Below are 19,159 nucleotides of genomic sequence, written 5' to 3'. Positions count from 1 at the left end.
ACTTCGCGATAATTCAATATTGTTTTTTTTGGCTATGACTCGAACTTTGGAAATTTGTCTATGGTTTAATACAGTGTCGAGTTCGCTTTCGCTTCGCGCCAATATTTCTTTCATATTTCTCTTTATGTTTAGTCAGTTTTAGATTAACTTAAATATTTCTTTTTTTCAGTTTTATCACATTTAAATAACAGTAACTATCATTATTACGCGCAGTTTTTCTTCACTGTTTAAAGCTCTCCGTACAAAATATAAAATGCCGGGTGCAAACGAAGTAACTTTGAAAGTCACTCGCCTCACCGAACATGCTTTCCTACCTGTAAAAGGGTCTGAAAAGGCTGCTGGATTTGACTTAAAAAGGTAAACATTGTTAAAACCACCATGTGCGATAGTATTCGAATGTCAAAATGTACTTTTATGTAAATGCAATTCTAATACAATGCGTTCCGATAATTTTTTTTAATATCGAAGAATTTTGTTTTGTTAATTAAAATTATATGAAGTTCAAAAAAAAATAAACATTTGTAAGTACATTGGTTAAGGTGTGTATACTATTGACAATATATGCAAGTTAACCATGTAATTAAATCAATTATTAAATACATGTATTCTTTTTTAGTGCATATGATTATACAGTGCCTGCCCGTGGTAAACAATTGATAAAAACTGATCTTCAGATAGAATTGCCGTCTGGATGTTATGGACGTGTAGCTCCACGTTCAGGTTTGGCAGTCAAAAATTTCATTGATGTTGGTGGTAAGAACATACTTATGTTTAATTTGTTCAAGAAATATGCATGAAGTTAAATCATAGTCCTACTGAATGTGTTAATGCGGGAAACATGAATTACTTGAATCATTGTTAATGAATATACTAGTAATTCCTCTATGAAGTTGTACCAACAGTACATTACTGTCGTCTCAATAGACTTTCAATGCAATTAGATTAAGACAATTGTAACATTTCCAGCCGGTGTGATTGATGAAGATTATCGTGGCAATGTTGGAGTAGTACTCTTCAATCATTCAGATCAGAATTTTGATGTCAAGAAAGGTGATAGAATTGCGCAATTAATCTGTGAACAAATCTTCCACCCAGTTTTAGAGGAAGTTAGCAATCTTTCAGATACCACAAGGTCAGATGGAGGATTTGGTTCTACTGGAATGCAGTAATTGTTGACTTTATTTTACTTAATAAGCTTAGCATTATTGCTGGTCCTCTCGTAATTTTAATGATTAGTAAGAACTATAGTTTTAAATTGATTAATAAGTAATGATGTAAATGTAAGAGTAACAGAAAACTGTTATATGTGCCTGTTTTGTATTATATATAGCAGCGGAATACTTATAACAAATGATTGTAGGTAACAGACCAATTATGTTTCCCAAGTAAATAAAACTCATGTTTCTTTAAAAGGTTTTTTATTAAATACTTAACAACAAACTATGTTAACATATCAAGTATAACAAATTAAGGTATTGTAATATCAGGATATATTATCCTCAAAATTATGCATAACACTAGTTATAGAAAGTGTTTCTAAATTGGGAATTTCATCAGACACAGTTGGAGTTTCACGATTTCTTTTTAAAAAAGGCCTCAGTAAACTTGTTAGTTTACTATCATTATTTATACCAAAGTGTGACTCTGCCTTTTCAACTTGTTTTTCTATTTTATCCATGTTTTGCTGCAATGTTATCACTACTTCATTTAAAGTAACAATTTTTTTAGACAATATTGTGATTTCTGCTCTGTATTTATTAATGTCTGTTGTTACAGCTGCGTTACAATCACTATTTTTTAACTTTATCATGTGCACGACACTATTTAATTCTTCCAGTCTAGTTATCATGCTGTCAATAACATCTCGTACTGTTTGAAATCCATCTTCAACATCTAGTTTAAAATACGCCGCGTAATCTTTAGCCACCTTTTCCAACATTTTTATATTGCGCCAAAATCTGGAAACAAATATTCCAAAAAACTTGCTAGATAATCAACTACATCTGTCACTGCTTTTGACAATTCTAGCAGAGACGACGGAAAGCGACGGTAAACTTTTATGAACAATTCCATGTTATTCTGTAATTCTTTAAGATAACTGTGATGGATGTTAGAAAAGTACAGTTTTAAAGCAAAACCAAAGCAGACTAACTTCAACCATACTTACGAAATGGTATTATTGCAAAATTAACCATGACACCATTTATATTTCCAAATAAGAAGCTGCAAAATTGCAACAACGATCTTTGGCTGGTTAGTTTTGAAAATTCATTTAAAATTGTGATTGTACAAATAAAATATTTTAACAATCTAAACTTTCCTACTTGATTATAAGTAGTAATATAAAAATAGGTATAATCGAATCATTATTCTTTTGTATTTTTTCAAATCTCAGAAAAATTTAATAGGGTACTTAATATTATATTTAATATTATCAATTACCAAAAAATGTTACCGACAAATTCTTATCAAAAGTTTTAAATGAAAATAAAAACCTACTTTTTTAAATAATTCAAGAGGTCTGTAGACAGGAGTATCTATGGGTTTGACATTTTAAATATTTTTATTAGTTATCTGTGCTGTGGTTGACATAATCAGCTCAACTTGTCAGCTTGTATCAAATCAACTGGATTGAACTTTGGGAGTATGCAATGTCTGGTTATTTGTTAATAACATAGCGTTTCTTTATAAATAGTCGAATGTAAATAATATTCTAATGCTTCCGTCAACCGGCTATTTTAAAGGCCTGAATTGTCCTTTTTTTGATAGCGGTCTTTGTGAACGGCCTTACTGTCATTTTCGTCATGTTAAGAAAGAACCCCAAAACAACGATGGCATCGAAAGCGATACAATTTTACAAAAACTGGTGTCTGCAGCCGTACAAAAGGTACTGCAACAAACGGAATCTTCAGGATCAGTATCTCCGACCGGCAGATCAACAACAAATGAAGTATCAAAGACAAACATAGTACCTGTAACTTCTAAAGCTACATACAACCCGACACCGATAGCAGAGTTAAACAAAATTAATAACGTCGACACAGAAAACAACGAAGATGCAAATGAACAAAGAAAGAAGCACATTCCAGTACCTTACACACCTAGAAAGCCAGCTAATATGGCTATTAAGCGCCCAGTTGAAGTTAATGGTTCTTTTAAACCTTTTATATATATACCTCCGCCCACCACATATACTCCTGGTTCCACTGAGAAGTCACAATTAGATCCATACACTCCAAAAGGTACGGTAGAATCAAAAGAAAAATATTTGCCAGGAAAAGAGACTGAATTACAAGAGTATACACCTAATGAAAACTCAACATCAACAAAACGGAGCTATGTTCCCTCAGATAAAAATTCAAACAAAAAGAAGATTTTAGAATATAAACCTACAAAGGTAACTAGCAAGCCAGAAGTGGCAAAGGTTACATATCAACCCACACCAAGGTCTCTAGCTCCATGTTTTTCTAGCGATGAGGAAGTTGAACCTGAAGAAAAGAAGAGAAAATTATCAAGTGATTTGAATGGTTTAGATGACTTGGGTGCAGAGTTTGATATACTAGATCAAATTTTAGATGAAGAGAAATGTGAAAATAATGTTAAAAACAGTAGTGAGAGAAATACAACAGCAAAAAATAACAAAGAAAATAGTGAAAAAAAGGACACTAAAAGTAAGGATGACAAATCTGATAAGGATAGAAATAAATCTAATAAAAGTAAATCTGACAGCAGAGAAAAGTCTGAAACACAGGATAAGCAGTCAAAAAGTAAAATCTCCTCCAGTAAAGATTCTGAAAAAAAATCAAGTCATAAAAGTTCAAGTAAAGATAGAGATAAATCAGATAAGAAACATTCTTCAAAAAGTTCAAAACATAAAAGCAGTTCTTCTAGGAGTTCAGAACATCATTCCAAAAATTCAAAGTATCACAAAGAGGATACTAAAAAAAAAGAAAAGAGTCACAAACAGAAAAGTCATAAAAGCTCTAAACATCACAAAGATAAACATAAAGAAAAAAAAGAAGAGCCAGAGGATGATAACTTCGACTCCCACGAAAACAATGAAGAGCTTCTAGAGATGTCGGAATCAGATGAAGAAAGTATCACATTAGAATGTAAGAAAATTTTTGAAGAATATGTACCTGTAGAAAAACCTAAAGTTGTTGAGGATACAGTCAACAAGGATGATGATAATGAGGCAGAGGAATATATATCAAGTAAGAAAAGAATATCTCACACTATTGATAAAAATATAAAAGTAACTCCAAGGCCACAAGTGAAACCTAATTTTAAGATAAATGCAGCACAAGCAATGGCTGATAGAATGGCAAAAATAAGAGAATTTCATGCATCGAAAACCCCACCGAATAAAAATGAAGTTATTCAAAAACCACCAGAATCACAACAGAATAATGTGTTCACTCCCCCAAGTAGTGGTAATACTAAAATTAGAATTGCTCATGTGCCTTATGCATCTACATTAGTTAATGCCAAAAAAGGTATTTCACACACCCCAGACAATAAAAAAAGTAGTCCATCAACTAGTTGTACTTCTATACAGACAGTTAAAAAAGGCACTCAGAGAGTTGCCCACATGCCTAATGAGAAATTTATTGACCGACCTGGTGTGTTAGAGCCTCTTGCCTCCAAAATACCCGCAAATATTAGATCTATATACTTGAATATGATGATAGATGAATGTTTAAAAATTTATTTATCATCAACTGATGCTTATGCCAGAGCTCAACATGAAGAATTAGCAACAAGTAAAAAGTGCTCAACTATTCCAATATACAAAAATTCTTCAGTACTTACAGTAAGTAGGCTAAGAAAGGAAGTGCAAGAATGCAATGGTGTTAAGAAGTCCAGCTCTGAATGTACAGCTTTGCAGAAAATTCCACAGGCAATATCTGGTACCACAAGTAGTGCAGGATCTTGGAGCATAGAAAACAAAAATAAGAAGAATGTGATTGATAAAAATTACTTTAGTGGTGCAAAACTGTATAGCAATATACAGAAATGGGTTTTAACAGAGGAACAATTACAAAGTAATGGTTTTCCAAGACCACATAGCAGTGGTGAAAAAGGGAGAGCAATTATCTATGGTCAGAAAAAGCAGAATCCTCCTAAAGGTTATATAAGGACTTGCTGTCGATGTAAAAAAGATTATACAGTAAATAAAAAGGGTTTCCCTGCTGTTAAAGAAGAGTGTATTTATCATCCTAACAATAAATATAGAGTGAGAGGAGAAGCACGTTACCAGTGTTGCAGTCAAGATGCCACATCAGATGGATGTTGTATAGCTTCCTGCCATGTATATGAATTTGTAGATTATGAAAACTTAAAAGGTTATATTAGAACTATGCCACCAGAATCAGAAAGTGATGATTATGGAGTTTATTCATTAGATTGTGAAATGTGTTACACAACACATGGGTTAGACTTGACTAGGGTAACTGTAATAAATTCAGCCTGTAAAGTTGTTTATGAGACACTTGTAAAACCTTTCTATCCTATAATAGATCATAATACAAGGTATTCTGGTATTACAGAAGAGCAAATGATGGGTGTGACAACCACACTTTTAGAGGTTCAAGCCACTCTTCTTAGTATGTTTAATAGTAAAACTATATTAATTGGCCACAGCTTGGAATCTGATTTCAAAGCACTTAAACTGATTCATGATACAGTAATAGATACTAGTGTTTTATTTCCACATAAAATGGGCCCTCCATATAAGAGAGCTTTAAAGAATCTATCCTCTGAACATCTTAAGAAAATTATTCAGAATTCTGTTGATGGTCACGACAGTGCTGAAGATGCTACAGTGTGTATGGAGTTATTGATCTTTAAATTAAAAGAAGATTTGAAGACAAGGTAAAATTATACTTAAAAACTTTTTTAATTGCAGTTTCATAGCTGCTATAAACTTAGGTGCAACTACTGATTGTTATCTGGGCCAGTTGATCTCTAAAACATTTACATTTATTGTAAGCAGTGATTAGCCATTGTAGTGGATCAAACAGTAATACTCAGAATTTGTGAGACATGTTTATGATTTCGATTATCCTGGATTTGATCCGGACCACCCAAGTTGACCACTTATTTGTAAATGCTACACAAATGTAGTCTGTTAAATTGTATTTTATGTTAAAATGAACTGATTTTTTGATAATTGATAAGTAATGTTTGCCTACGGGTTATATGGTATTATAACAATATTTGTCAACAATTGTATATTTCCTCTTATTTATGAATTAAATTTATTTAAAATTTCATGATTATTGATTTTTAGATAAAGATATTTTTCCACATTTAGGTATTTTATTTATCATCCCGTCAAAATGTTTAACTTGTAGTTCTCATTTGTAAACAACACAACAAAATAGAGGGGTAGCCAGAGATTACAGACTTCCAAATTGAATATCATACATGTGGCAACTTGATTTGTTACAGAATTATAATTTTCTTTCACAAATTCCTATAACTCTATGCAGGGCATGTATTCGATTACTCATAGCTTTGCTACCTCCCAATTAAATTGTGTTAAAACTCGTGGGTAGATGAAGGTTCTTACTAATAGGAGTAGTAATTGTTCCAATTACTATTCATGACTGAATTATACAGTACATCCAGATTAATCATAATTATAATCTGTTGTAACTCTATTTTTTATTTACTATATATATTTTGAAGGTAACAAGTCAATACCAATGATATGTACTATTTTTTAACTTTAATTCAAACAATTAAAGTTACTTTAATAATAACTGCAAAATTATAAGCCAAGAGAAATCTGTAATTGGCACTGGATAGGTTGTGTTTGTCAGATTGAGACATTTTCTTACTTTAGGCTTATTCATTACTTGAGCCACTAACAATGCATGACAATTAGCAAGATTCATTTGCATTGTACTTGCAAAAACATACATGATGCCTTTCAAGGATGTCGCCAATGATGCCTTTACCTATACTAATATTATAAAGAGGAATGATTTGTATTTTATATGCATTGAAATAACTCAAAAACTACTGAGCCAATTTAAAAAATTCTTTCACCATTAGAAAGGTAATTCATTGGTATGTTACTCACAGATAAACCTTATATATTTTTTTTAATTTCACGGGAACGAAGTTGCGAGCAACAGCTAGTATTTTGTAATCTCGCTAAGGTTTTTTTCGCTTTAGTGTTTGTTTTCACCATCAAGTTTATTAGCAAGTATTAATTTTTTAAAAATAAATTGTGTAAAACTTGAATTGTATTGTATTTTTAACAATAATCTTCTACCACATTATAATTCTACAAAAGGCTTCATATTGATTAAAACACAAACCTCAAACTGAAAATAATATTTTACTAGAAGACAAAATATTACATATACCTATGTAAAAAGGATCATGAAACATAGCTAAATCATAGCTTAATGAGAAAACAAAATTGCTATACAACCCTTTAGAAAATATAACATTGGGACATTCTAGTGCAGTGAAACTAGAAATTTGTGCAGATGTGACAATGGACCAATAATACAGCAATAATATTCAAGAGTGTATTTGTAAATGTTAACATTTCATTAAAAAAATTGTACTTTCTGGATTCACATGAGGCCTTTACAGGTGTCCATTTCACTGAAAATTTCATTCCAATCTAATGATTATTTTAAAAGCGTTTACAACCCCCAATCAAGGTATTTTTATTTTGCTATAAAAAGAAAACATAAGGATAACTACTCTACAGCTATATTATCGAAGCATAGGCAAGGATTAATTTTAACACATCAGAGAATGTAAATGGATGACCTAAGAAAACATTTTTGTATAAGTAATTTATATTTCAACACAAAATTTAACTGAAATTAGTATAATGCTGACACAGTGAAATATGGAGAATGCTGACATATATGTAAAAAATAAATAATTCAATTTATAAAATAAAACAAACTGCTATTTTAATGTTAAACATGTTATTAGCCTATTATTTGCTATTTGCACATGGTAATCCAAGTTGAACATATTTTGATACAGATTATTAAAACACTACTACCAACAAAATAAAATAAAATCCTTAATATACTTGGTTTACCAAAATCTTTCTTATGTCCCATACTGCCAATGTATAATGGCAGGTCTGTATATGGTATTAAAATTTTTAATTTACACAATCGTCCCAATGAATTATATCGGTGGCCAATGCCATGGGCAGTGCAAATCGTGCATACAACATTGTTGCCAACCCCACACCTTCCCTGCTAATCAATAAATGATTGCTCTACGCAAGCTTTAACACGCTTCTCGTATTCCCTACGGTTTTCCTTGTACAACTGGGCCGCCATCGAGTTTGCTGGTGAGTTGGGGTTAGGATCACTTAACAATGACTGGAAAAAAAGAAATTCACTTTTATTACATATATATGTTTCATGTACTAACCATTACTATTTATACACTGATATAATATGACCTTAGTAATTCCTATTTTAGACTTGTTGTAGAGCAGGTTTGATTTAATGACACTATAAAAATAAAACCTACAAAGACTTGTGAAAACTATAGTAGACTTTATAACTAATTAGACTAAATTCCTATTGGAATATGAATTATTTGTATTGTAATCACAAAGAAATTGTGATAGGAATTACAGGTCTCTCTCTATGATCGGGAGAAAACTAGAGCAAGCTAACAATGATGATTATTGCAGTTATGAAGAGTGGCATGTCTTCTCAAAGGAGCCTACAACAAAATTTGTGGATCCTAATGTATAAAATATTTATATATTTACCTGTATTGAGGTTAAAATGGCAGAGACATCATATGTAGGACTCCATCTATTTTGCAAAATGTCTAAACAAATCCCACCATCAGCATACACATTTGGATGGAACATTTTGGATACAAATCGAACTGTTGGAGGTTTGTTAGGATATTCCTCGGTAAATTCTATAGTTAATTTAAAGGTCCCATCTTCAAATGGAGTATCATGGGGACCGAATATCACAGCATTCCAGATCATGATGTTATTGTCAGTAGGAGCTCCAGAAACACCAGTGGGCGGGTCCTCTTGTAAGCTGTGAAGTATTAAAATAGAACATTAGATCATTCTAGAACATGAGAAAACAAGGTCAATGACATTAAAAAACGAAGTTGATTAATAACGAGCTGAGAAATACCTTGCGCGTACTTAACACGATAAACTTTCTAAACTTCCACATAACCTAATTTAGCAAACAATAACAAAGATACACACCGACAAATGTATAAATAACGGAGAATTTGACGTAGCCATGACGTAGCTTTAGTACATGCGAAGAGTTTGTGTAAAATTATAGGGAACCTTCATCATCGACTTCATGACAGTATGAAATATGGAGATCAGAAAATAAATCGATGAAGGTGACAATCATATAATTGGTTAATTCAGCGTTATCTTTGTGGCCTGAAATTACAAATTATTCAAACTAACAATGAAATACAATTATTCGTACCGTTTAAAATCCCTCATAAGACGTCTTCTAGCTGGCGTTGACATTTTGATCTCACACAATTATTTCAATGTTCTAAGTAATATTTCTTTCTTTTGTACTTGATGTATATCACACGAACAACCGTTTATCACTAGTTTTAAAATTTAGCTTAATTCTGTAAATCGTTTCTTTGTTATTTTGTATATAGAGATTTTTTCGTCACGGCCTATGAAATAGTTGTCAGAATGACCATGAAATTAGCAAAAAAAAACTGGCTGAGATCACTGCATTGCAAAGATGTCAGTCAAACTCAAAATGTGTCATTCTATTATTTTTAGGTTGGTGTTTGTTCTACACATTTGTCCATAGACAATATGAGTATTTGTAAGAAAATTCTGAAACCATTTTCCTATTCTAGGTTCTGTTAGGTAACATTATCGCATTTTAATTTTACGCAATGCTTTCATTTTAAATTTAAGTCACCTAAAATAAAGATTTACATTTACTTTTCTTCTTGCACCCTGCCTTTGACGTTTATTATTATTCATTAGTCAAACGATCAACCAACGTTTGTTGAATACCTCTTTAAACTTTAAAGCCAGTCAAGATATCGCCACAAAGATAAATATTATCTACACTTATGTTTACATCGATTTTTAAGTTATTGGTATATATATGATACCAAATAAATGCGTTTATTTTGAAAACATTTTAATGACTGTGATAAAAACATGTAAGCGGTTATAACACAAAATATATCAGTACAGGTAACAGGTTTTTACGTTTACTTAACTATTGATTACATTGCATTGCACTGCACTATTTGATTGGTATTGATCGATTGTCAATGTGATAACAATATTTACTCTTTGGTCTCTGGTGCTCCAGACAACTCCAGAGTTATTTTGAGATCTAATGAATAATTATTTAAATTATTTAAAGAGGTCAATGTTTAAGATTTCAGTTTTCAGTAGTGCTTAATATCGGAGTTCGTTCAGCTGCCGTCTGCTGAGTGTTTTTTTTTTTTTGTTATTTAGCTTGAAACAACAAAGAAGGTAACTGGAGGTGTACCTCTACTTTTCAGTCTCAACTTATATGCATTCATTGATGAAAAGGTAAATTTTTATTTTCTTATTAGATTAAGCAAGCTGGCGTTGTATTATCAAGATAAAGTTAATTATTCAGTAAATTTTGATGGTTTATAGAATTATATTGTACCTGGAATGATGTATTGCAAATAGTCTTCTTTGTAAAAAACAATATTTGCTAAGTGTATGGTGTAATCAACATCAAAATGGCTGCCCCTATTGGTCCTGTTTTTTCTTAAATTGTTTTTCTAGAAGGATCTTTCACCAACATTAGTTTGTAATAAGGACAGTGTTATAAAATTATAAGAAAAAGTGCAATATTCAAGTTCAATATATTTGATTGATATGCTATAAGTTACTTGCATTGAAATGATTACATTTTAGTGAATGCTACCGTGGAGATATTGGATGAGTCTTTAACATATAACTGTTTGTTTCATGATAATATGTCTGGTTCATTGTTTCATTTATCTCAATATTTTTAATGCAATAACATGCATATAGATTTATATAGTTTTTTTGAATTGAAGTGTTTGGAATGTCTTTGAATATAAGATTTGATCTGTTTAAACCCTTCCACACCACTTTAGCTTTAACTGAACAGTTTCGCAATTGCAATTTAACCCACATTTCTACATTAACTAATCAGGCTTTTAACATATGTTTATTATGTAAAACATTTATTTTTGGTATGGTTAGTTATTAAATATGTGGCTTATTTTATTTTAAATGGCCTAACTTTTAGTTACCAGTGCCATGAGCGCTTATTTATAACAGATCATCGCTTTTTCCTGTATTTCCAAAGAAAATGACAATGTGAAGAACCAACAGTGTAATGTTTAAGGGCAGTACTGGCATTAAGGGTGCAGTTTGACTATACCCCAGGGTGCCTAATGAAAAGGTGCACTCCACATCTGCGAATTACTCTCACATGATATTTTTAACACCCCACCCTAGAGAGGCCTAGTTTTATGGTTAAAAAAGAGATCTTTTTAATTTGTTTCTTTATTTTTAGGGTTATTTTTAATTATTTTGTGTATTATGTTTGTATCTATGACATTATTTTTATTTTATTTTTTGAGTTTTTATTTTTTTTTAGATTTTGGGACTCAAAACCGAAACATTAAAAACACAAACCTGTTACAGTAAGTATTACCAACACAAAAATAAATAAATAAATGGTTATTGGTATTTTTTTTTGTGTTATTACTGAAATGTTTTGAGAGTGGAAAGAGAAAATTGTGTTTATATTTTTGAACAAACTAATATCTGACATATGTTGGATAAGTTATCAAGTGAATGAAGCTACTAAAAGGATTTTTATGAAAAATGTTACAAAAATAAACATTTGCAGCACCAACTTTAAGTGTTCAAAATGAATGAACAGGCAGTAAAGAAGATTTCTTTTAATAAATCAATTGTAAGTATGGATCTATTTCAAGTAAAATATTATATTTAGTACAGAGGTTGGTAACCTTTTTAGAAGATGGTCAAAATTAACAATATGAGTATTAAATTTATTTTTGTTTTAATTTGAAAAACATTTTTTGATTCCAGTTTTTATTAAATTGGATGATCAGTCTTGGTACCTGTGACTCAAAGATTGTCAACCTTGGTTTAGAGTGGAGATCTGGTAGTGCTAAATTTTCTTACAAATTTTTCAGCTATTAGGTCTCAAAGTGGAACTTTTAAAAAAACAGGAGGAGATAATAGAAAAGAAACAACTACCGCAGCATAAAGCAGAAAACTTTAAGCCTTCTAAGGTTGAAAAGAAATCCGATGGTAATCAAAAGGACCGTAAATCTTTAAAAGATAATCTTAAAGCTGTTGACACAGATGAATTAGAGGCTATAAGAAAATCTAAGTTAGTATTTTTTTTTAATGTCCCTGGTATTTCACAGTTGCATCACCTGTAAAACTATAATTAAAATTTTGATACATCCATATTTTTTTTCTTGTACCAAAATACCATAGATTGTTGTTAGGATATTGCTTATGCGAATTTTTTACAATTGATAGGATTCAAATTATTTGCAAAAAAAAATCGATAAAATCATATTAAACAACGACTTAATATTTTGGGTACCACTGATCTCTATTGCATGAATAGGTTTTTGCTTGGAAATGAGAGATTTTGTTTCATTCCGACATAAATATTGATCAGACAGTTTGTTCTATCTCTATTATTAGTTCGAATCCTCATCACAACATCAAAAAAGCACAAAATACTATGTATTATAACCTGTCCATATATGAAGGTCAGTGGTAGGTATGTTTAGTCATTGTATAATTTCATTGCCAGACAGTGTTAGCATATTGTTTTGTATTTTAAACAGAATAAGTAGGGTGACCTTATGTTTTTTTTGAAAACCATAGTTTGTGATTCAAATTGTATGTTTAATAAATCATAAATCATAACTATCCAGGCTTGCGTTAGAGAAGAAAGCTGAGTTATATGAACATTTATCGGATAAAAGAGGAAATTCACAACTGGCTGAAAGGTTTCTTGTTGATTTCAATAGTAAGAAACAAGCAGAACCCGAGGAAACAGAACAGAGTGATGTTGAAATTAAACCGGCTAATGAAACTGTTGAAGATGAGAGTGAATGGTAATATATATTCATTCTATTTGGGGATTCTACATTTGACTATATTCGGAACTGTCTATAATGATAAACATATCCATTTATATAGATTTTTAATATGTAGATAGTTTAACTATAAAATTCTATAGCCACAATGTTTGTATTTAAAAATATTGTCCATGAGAAGTATGAAAAAATGTTTTGATACAAGTATTTCAACAGTGGAATCCTACAGAAAGAAACACAGTTGCACTTTAATGTTTAAATCTAAATATAGTTTGTTGATATTTCCAGGGTCGAGTTTACTGATTGTCTGGGTCGATCACGTAAATGTCATAAATCAGAGTTGGACATGTTTAAGAAGAGGGACAGGGAGTTAATGAGGGTTATCACAAACTCCGACGACATTGAACCAGTGGAAGTAAGTTATTATTTTTATCACATACACCTTTATTTACTTAGCTATCGCCCGCGACTCCGTTCGCGTGGCATTAAAAAGTATATAGGCTATGTGTTCTTGAAGCCTATCCTCTATATCTATGCCTTTCATCGAGATCCGTTTTGCAGTTTAGGCTACAAACTCGAACAAATATCTATCCCTTCATACATCCGTCCAAAACTTTCGCATTTATAAAATCATTAATAATTAGTATGATTATTTTTATATACCTCTAACGGTTTAGGCAGCGTAAGCCGAGAAAAGTTAAGGTTTAGTGAATTTTTAACGCCGACGTCCAGAAACACGCTATTTATTAATAGTTCTTAAACATTAGTAATAATAAAATATGCCTATGTTGCTCACAGATAAATTGCCTTTCTGATGGTGAAATAATTTTTAAAATTGGCCCAGTAGTTTTTGAGTTATTTCAATACATACAAAAATACAAATCTTTCCTCTTTATGATATTAGTATAGATATAGATAACAATTATTAAATAGTAATGGTGCAAGTAATAAACCTTTTGGAAGATGACAAACTGATCTTCGTAACTTATATTTAACCAATAATTAAAATTGAGAAAAGGCAAATTGTGTTCTACGAACAACTTCGATACATACGCGGCGATCCAAGTGTACACGTGCCGCGAAGTACTTCCAAGGACGGCACGTGTACCAGCACGAAGCCAATAACGTGGCCAACAAACTAATAACAATCAGATCTCAACCACAAACGCGCTTATGAGTCGAAAATGTGAATTGATACCTAGTGGCTCCTCACGCGTGGACGACCTAAATCAACCTCCGTTATAACTCCGCATCGTAATAACGGAAGCGGAGGCAGATGCGGAGTTGTCAATTCTTGCGGTGGTTCCGTATTTTCGGATGCGAAAGTGGAGTTCTGTTACAACCCTAGTTTTGACCAATATTAAAAACAGATATTTTTTAAATATTCTTACTAATATTATAAGCGAAAGTTTTGATGGATAGATGAAAGTTTTTTAGTTTTTATCGCCTGAGCTGCTAAATGAATCTTGAATTTATCGAAGAAATTTAACACAGATGTGGAGAATATTCTGGAAGAACTTGTAGGCTAGGCAACCTTTGGTTTTTTATTTCCTTTTGGACAGAGTCGAGGGCGAAAATTAGATAGTAGAAAAAAAATTGTAGATGTTTTTTATAATAATAAGAATTACAAAAAATAATTTATGTCCGTTTTGGTGGCATGTGCATATTCCCTATTGTTCTTTCAAACTATTAAGTAGTCTTAGTGCTTGGTAGGCATCTACAGCACCTAGATGCAGAAACTACTAACTACTAATTCATACTAGTATAATTGTTGTTGTATATTATTTAATGTCTCAGTGTGTTTAATATAAAGAAAATCTATAAATATATATATAGAGCTTTGCGAATAACATAATCTGTGTTATATGCTGGCTGTAGCTTCAAACTAACATTAAATTATCATTCCAGGAAATAAAGCAGCCGGAGAAACCATTTTTGGTTCAAAAAACCAATGACTATTTACAATCGTTGCGCGAGAAATGGGAAGAAAAAGAAAAAGAATTACTTGCGAAAGACAAAGATATACATTATCAAGATTTATTGTTTGATGGTATGTTGTTTATTATGTTTATATATGGACACACGGCAAAAAAGGAAAGACTACGCGAAGAAAAGACAACAGATTTGTTTTTTTTTTTACATAGTTTGGTAGATATCCGACTATCGTTCAAATAATGCACGTTTTTTAACAAATCCAAGGTCGTCGAGTGGAATTATTTATTTAACATATCAAGGTTTTTTTATAAGTCTGTTAAAATATTATCTTACAAAGCTTTGGTTGATGACAGCGCCATCTATATTTCGATTTAAATAGCTCTTTTTAATGTTTTTTTTTCTGTGGTTTTCTTTTTAAAATTTAACCTTTTTTACAGAGGCAAGAATCCATGGCGTCGGTTACTATTCCTTCTCTACGGATGAAACAACACGTCAGAAGCAAATGCAAGATCTGCAGAAACAAAGACAGGAGACACTGCGCGCACAGAAGGAAGCAGAAGAGAAGAAAAAGAAACGCGATCAACTTCTGGAAGCGAGGGTCGCGGCTGCTAGAGCTCGTCAGCGCGCCAGGGCCGGACTGCCCCCAGAGGAACCAAAGAGTAAGATGAAAAGCTTACAAGAAATACTATTTTTCCATTTTCCATTGTCTCTCCTTTTCCTATGCCAAGACGACTGTCTTTAAATTTATATGGGCTACGCTAGATTAAGGGTACTCTTATTGTTTATTTTATGTCTAAAAGCACCATATAACTAGGTAAAATCATCGGTTGGCAACAATGACTAGAAGACTATGCAACTACGTAACTTTGTAACCACAAATTTTTTTTAATGGCACTGTCTAATTTTGTTCTTTTACTTTACAGAGAATGAAAAAGATTTTACAACATGTCTATTGGAATTTTTGACACAACAGAGGAATGAAGCGGAGGATAAAGCGAAAGAGGAAGAGAAGAAGATTCGCGAAGAACAAGAGAAGGAGAGGCAGAAGTTGAGAGAAGCTTACGTACGCGAATGGGATATCGGGAAAGAAGGTATTGATGGTAAAGTGAAGAAATTCAGAGAGTTAACACAAGAAGAATATGTTGAACAACAAAGAAATAAAAGGATAGATGAATTTGCACCGCTTCCTCAAACATCGAAAACAGCGGACCAAGTGTTCGATGACAAAGGAAATATTATAAAAGAAAATTCAACTAAAACATGGTCAGATGTTAGACCAAAAACTCCTCCACCACCTGTCATAGGACCTATTGAAGAAATTCCAAAAGGTCTATTCTTTACAACAAAAAAAGATGTGAAATACAAGAATTTTGTACCGGCTACTCCGATAGTGAACGAATTAGACGATGAAAGACCAGAGAAAAGAAAGAATGATGGAATTTTAACGGAAATAGCACCGCCACCTACTTATGATTATTACGGACCCGTTCCTAAGCAGGCTAAGGGGAAGAAACCCTTTGACTCCGATATTAACGAAGCTTATACCCAAGGCGCTAAAAGTTTAGAATCTAAAAAGAGCGATCGAAAATTGCCCCAACATTACGACTTTACATTCGATTAATTAAATATTTATGTAAATAAAGAATAATTTAAAAATTTTATTGTTTTTTATGATTAATAAATATTTCCTATACTAAAGAAAACTAATTTAAGAAGACGAAGATTAGCCAATCAAGAACAACTTATTTGTTTTATTTTTATTCTGTAGATCCTTATTTTAAAATTGTTATTGATTTCATCACTTCAATTACGTTGTCTTTATATTTTAGTGTTTTTTTAAAAGCTTTTTTCTTTTTTAAGTAAAAGACGATAGTATGAAAAAGATTATCGCTAAAATACAACAACGTTCACATTTCTTCAGTAAACTGTAGTTTTTTAAATCATTAATAGATGGCGCTATTTTCAATTCACATTTCGTTAAAAAAGGAAATCAGGAAATTATAAAGTAATCATTAATTATTGTCCCTTAGAATGTTTAGACAATTTTCGAATATATTAAATTTTGAAGTCGGTAAAATTACCCTAAATAGTATTGAGTCCTAATTTTCTTACGCTTATAATACAGAGTTCAATGTGTGCTTTGCATTTGCGAATATCTTATTGAAACATAGGTTAATATTTTTTGTTTTGTGATTTCAGCAAACAATTTAATTTTAATGTGTTTGTTTCTTTCTAAGTAACTCTTTGTCTTTAACATGGTGAAATGTCTACTGAACTAGCTATTAAACTGTTATAAGTAATATCTTGCATGGAGATATAAAAAACATTTGTACATATATATCCCATATACATTACTTTATATATGAATTTAGTGTGTAGTCAATAATACCAATCTATTGCACAAAAATCCGCCATTACGTTTATTTAATTAATATTCATTTATGCAAAATTGCTATTTACTTTCAGAAGGAATTGGCAGTATGAGTTCTAGTACTGATGATACGATAAATGAGGGAAGGGAAGAACGACTGAAAGAATTATCCAGGCTTAGACATTTGATTAGAAAAAAGCGCGCATTAAAACTCAAGAAAAATAGTAAAGAACCCGTTCAAATTATTTCAATGCCATTGAGTGACCTTCGCCGTATCTCTAACTCGAAAACGAAAGGTAAATAGGGTATATAAAAATTATTGTAACAAATACAAAGTTGTGTCTTTATATTATTAACAATAAAAACACAGATTTAAAATTGATTGATAAATTTACAAGGTGCTATGTTTGATAATTTCAATAAATATATTTGTTCTTTCAGAACGCCCAAAGAATTTAAAAGAGCGTTTGGTGGAATATTTAAAGAAACAAAAATATATAGAAGACGTTAAAGCTAAGCTTGAGAAAAAGGAGAAGCAGAAGATGGAGGAGCGATATAATCTCGACTTCAACGAAGACAGAACAAAAGTGAGAGTAAAAACTAAAGAAAACAAAGACTTCGAACAAGAAAGACGTAAGGAACAGAAGAAAATAAATAAAAAGCAAAATATTCCTATTTTACGACAACCTTTGAAGAAAAAAAGTAAAAAGGGAATAGATAAAAATGGTAATATTATCAAAAGTTACCCATATAAAGATAAAACTTCAGCAAAAATCCAACCAATAACTCAACCTATATTAGACATCGATCAGATTGTTGAAAAATGTGCCAGTGAGTTCAAGGCTTCAATAAAAAATGCTATAGAAGAATATGCTTACTCTGTTAAAGAGCCTGATTCAGTAAATAATAAAGATATGGATGATAGTATATCTAAAGAGAGTCAAAAATATGATTCAACGAACGACGAAGTACTAACACCATATTCAGACTTGAGCTCAGAGTGTGATCAACCAGACATTGTGACGCAAAAGGACGAGAACTTGGATATACAAGTAAGCAATCGAAAACTGTCGAACCAGCATTTATAACATTAAGATACAAATACAAATTAGAATACAGACGTAGTTTATTTTATTGCAAATAAAGGACTAATTGATTATGAGAACTTTTATTATCTATTAAATATAATAAAACTTTTATTATCTATTAAATAAAATAAAATATATTATACCTTTTACACAATGACTAATCTCTCTTGCAATATTAGTGTTAAAATTGGTAGTAGTTGTTAGTATAAAATTTGTTTAAATTGTTTGTATTAATTAATACAAGCGAAGTAAAAATACTTTGAGAAATTAATATGTTGAACCATTTTTAAACTGAAATTTTTCGAGCAAGCATTTTCGAATTCTCTTAAGTACATTCACAGCGTAAATTCCATTTTAGTTTGGTGATTCAAAAAGATTTAATGTGGTTTAGTCTAGATGTATACAAAAATATTGAAAAGTAGTAAAATTGTTGTACTCAAGGTATCCCTCAAGGCAATATACTTGTACAGGGTCCAAGTATGTTGCCTTGAGGGATTCTCTCATTTAACAAATTTTGTCAAGTTGAGTTAGGTCCTGCAGGAGCGGAAAAATCGAAGAGTTTGTCATTCCAAAAATGTTAAAGACTGTACACCATCGAGACCTGGATAATTGTAGCAGTAGAAATTAAACG

General features: G+C 31.4%; 5 protein-coding genes across 6 annotated transcripts; 3 read left to right on the top strand and 2 right to left on the bottom strand.

The window, feature by feature from the left end:
• Positions 1-71: 71 nt before the first annotated feature.
• On the top strand, positions 72-1,412 carry LOC106104173 (deoxyuridine 5'-triphosphate nucleotidohydrolase). Its single transcript, XM_013284125.1, has 3 exons — positions 72-357; positions 617-753; positions 967-1,412. The coding sequence occupies exons 1-3, from the start codon at positions 254-256 to the stop codon at positions 1,167-1,169; spliced, it is 444 nt and encodes a 147-aa protein (XP_013139579.1). The 5' UTR covers positions 72-253; the 3' UTR covers positions 1,170-1,412.
• On the bottom strand, positions 1,402-2,161 carry LOC106104171. Its single transcript, XM_013284124.1, has one exon. It carries the CDS (start codon positions 1,937-1,939, stop codon positions 1,484-1,486), a length of 456 nt encoding a protein of 151 aa, XP_013139578.1. The 5' UTR covers positions 1,940-2,161; the 3' UTR covers positions 1,402-1,483.
• A 428-nt stretch (positions 2,162-2,589) lies between these two features.
• On the top strand, positions 2,590-6,273 carry LOC106104192 (RNA exonuclease 1 homolog). Its single transcript, XM_013284151.1, has one exon. It carries the CDS (start codon positions 2,717-2,719, stop codon positions 5,876-5,878), a length of 3,162 nt encoding a protein of 1,053 aa, XP_013139605.1. The 5' UTR covers positions 2,590-2,716; the 3' UTR covers positions 5,879-6,273.
• Positions 6,274-7,332: 1,059 nt separating this feature from the next.
• Positions 7,333-9,771, bottom strand: LOC106104194 (ubiquitin-conjugating enzyme E2-17 kDa). Its single transcript, XM_013284154.1, has 3 exons — positions 9,477-9,771; positions 8,774-9,059; positions 7,333-8,372 (listed from the first exon to the last, which is right to left on the bottom strand). Exons 1-3 carry the CDS (start codon positions 9,518-9,520, stop codon positions 8,247-8,249), a joined length of 456 nt encoding a protein of 151 aa, XP_013139608.1. The 5' UTR covers positions 9,521-9,771; the 3' UTR covers positions 7,333-8,246.
• A 258-nt stretch (positions 9,772-10,029) lies between these two features.
• Positions 10,030-16,730, top strand: LOC106104193 (coiled-coil domain-containing protein 174). Of its 2 annotated transcripts, XM_013284153.1 has the most exons (9): positions 10,030-10,222; positions 10,493-10,570; positions 11,643-11,963; positions 12,208-12,407; positions 12,970-13,152; positions 13,423-13,549; positions 15,043-15,184; positions 15,507-15,728; positions 15,993-16,730. In XM_013284153.1, exons 3-9 carry the CDS (start codon positions 11,919-11,921, stop codon positions 16,688-16,690), a joined length of 1,617 nt encoding a protein of 538 aa, XP_013139607.1. In that variant the 5' UTR covers positions 10,030-10,222; positions 10,493-10,570; positions 11,643-11,918; the 3' UTR covers positions 16,691-16,730. The 2 variants fall into 2 exon arrangements, with proteins under 2 accessions (XP_013139607.1, XP_013139606.1); XM_013284152.1 differs by lacking the exon at positions 10,030-10,222 and having other exon boundaries at positions 10,247-10,570.
• The last annotated feature ends 2,429 nt before the right edge of the window (positions 16,731-19,159 follow it).

This window comes from Papilio polytes, unplaced genomic scaffold (assembly GCF_000836215.1).
Source record: "Papilio polytes unplaced genomic scaffold, Ppol_1.0 DF823691.1, whole genome shotgun sequence".
Lineage (NCBI taxonomy): Eukaryota > Metazoa > Arthropoda > Insecta > Lepidoptera > Papilionidae > Papilio > Papilio polytes.
The sequence above is the reverse complement of the archived record's forward strand: the minus strand, read 5'-3'. Positions and strand labels throughout refer to the sequence as shown.

What these genes read in the sequence shown, in the direction of transcription:
- LOC106104173 (XM_013284125.1), top strand. Translation starts at nt 254, where the DNA reads ATGCCGGGTGCAAACGAAGTAACTTTGAAAGTCACTCGCCTCACCGAA. An exon ending in GCTGGATTTGACTTAAAAAG is followed by an intron (nt 358 to 616) that starts GTAAACATTGTT and finishes ATTCTTTTTTAG; the next exon opens with TGCATATGATTATACAGTGC. An exon ending in AAATTTCATTGATGTTGGTG is followed by an intron (nt 754 to 966) that starts GTAAGAACATAC and finishes TAACATTTCCAG; the next exon opens with CCGGTGTGATTGATGAAGAT.
- LOC106104171 (XM_013284124.1), bottom strand. Translation starts at nt 1,939, where the DNA reads ATGTTGGAAAAGGTGGCTAAAGATTACGCGGCGTATTTTAAACTAGAT.
- LOC106104192 (XM_013284151.1), top strand. Translation starts at nt 2,717, where the DNA reads ATGCTTCCGTCAACCGGCTATTTTAAAGGCCTGAATTGTCCTTTTTTT.
- LOC106104194 (XM_013284154.1), bottom strand. Translation starts at nt 9,520, where the DNA reads ATGTCAACGCCAGCTAGAAGACGTCTTATGAGGGATTTTAAACG. An exon ending in CTTATGAGGGATTTTAAACG is followed by an intron (nt 9,060 to 9,476) that starts GTACGAATAATT and finishes AATACTTCACAG; the next exon opens with CTTACAAGAGGACCCGCCCA. An exon ending in CCATTTTAACCTCAATACAG is followed by an intron (nt 8,373 to 8,773) that starts GTAAATATATAA and finishes CTTTTTTTCCAG; the next exon opens with TCATTGTTAAGTGATCCTAA.
- LOC106104193 (XM_013284153.1), top strand. Translation starts at nt 11,919, where the DNA reads ATGAATGAACAGGCAGTAAAGAAGATTTCTTTTAATAAATCAATT. An exon ending in GAGGCTATAAGAAAATCTAA is followed by an intron (nt 12,408 to 12,969) that starts GTTAGTATTTTT and finishes ATAACTATCCAG; the next exon opens with GCTTGCGTTAGAGAAGAAAG. An exon ending in GCCCCCAGAGGAACCAAAGA is followed by an intron (nt 15,729 to 15,992) that starts GTAAGATGAAAA and finishes TTTACTTTACAG; the next exon opens with AGAATGAAAAAGATTTTACA.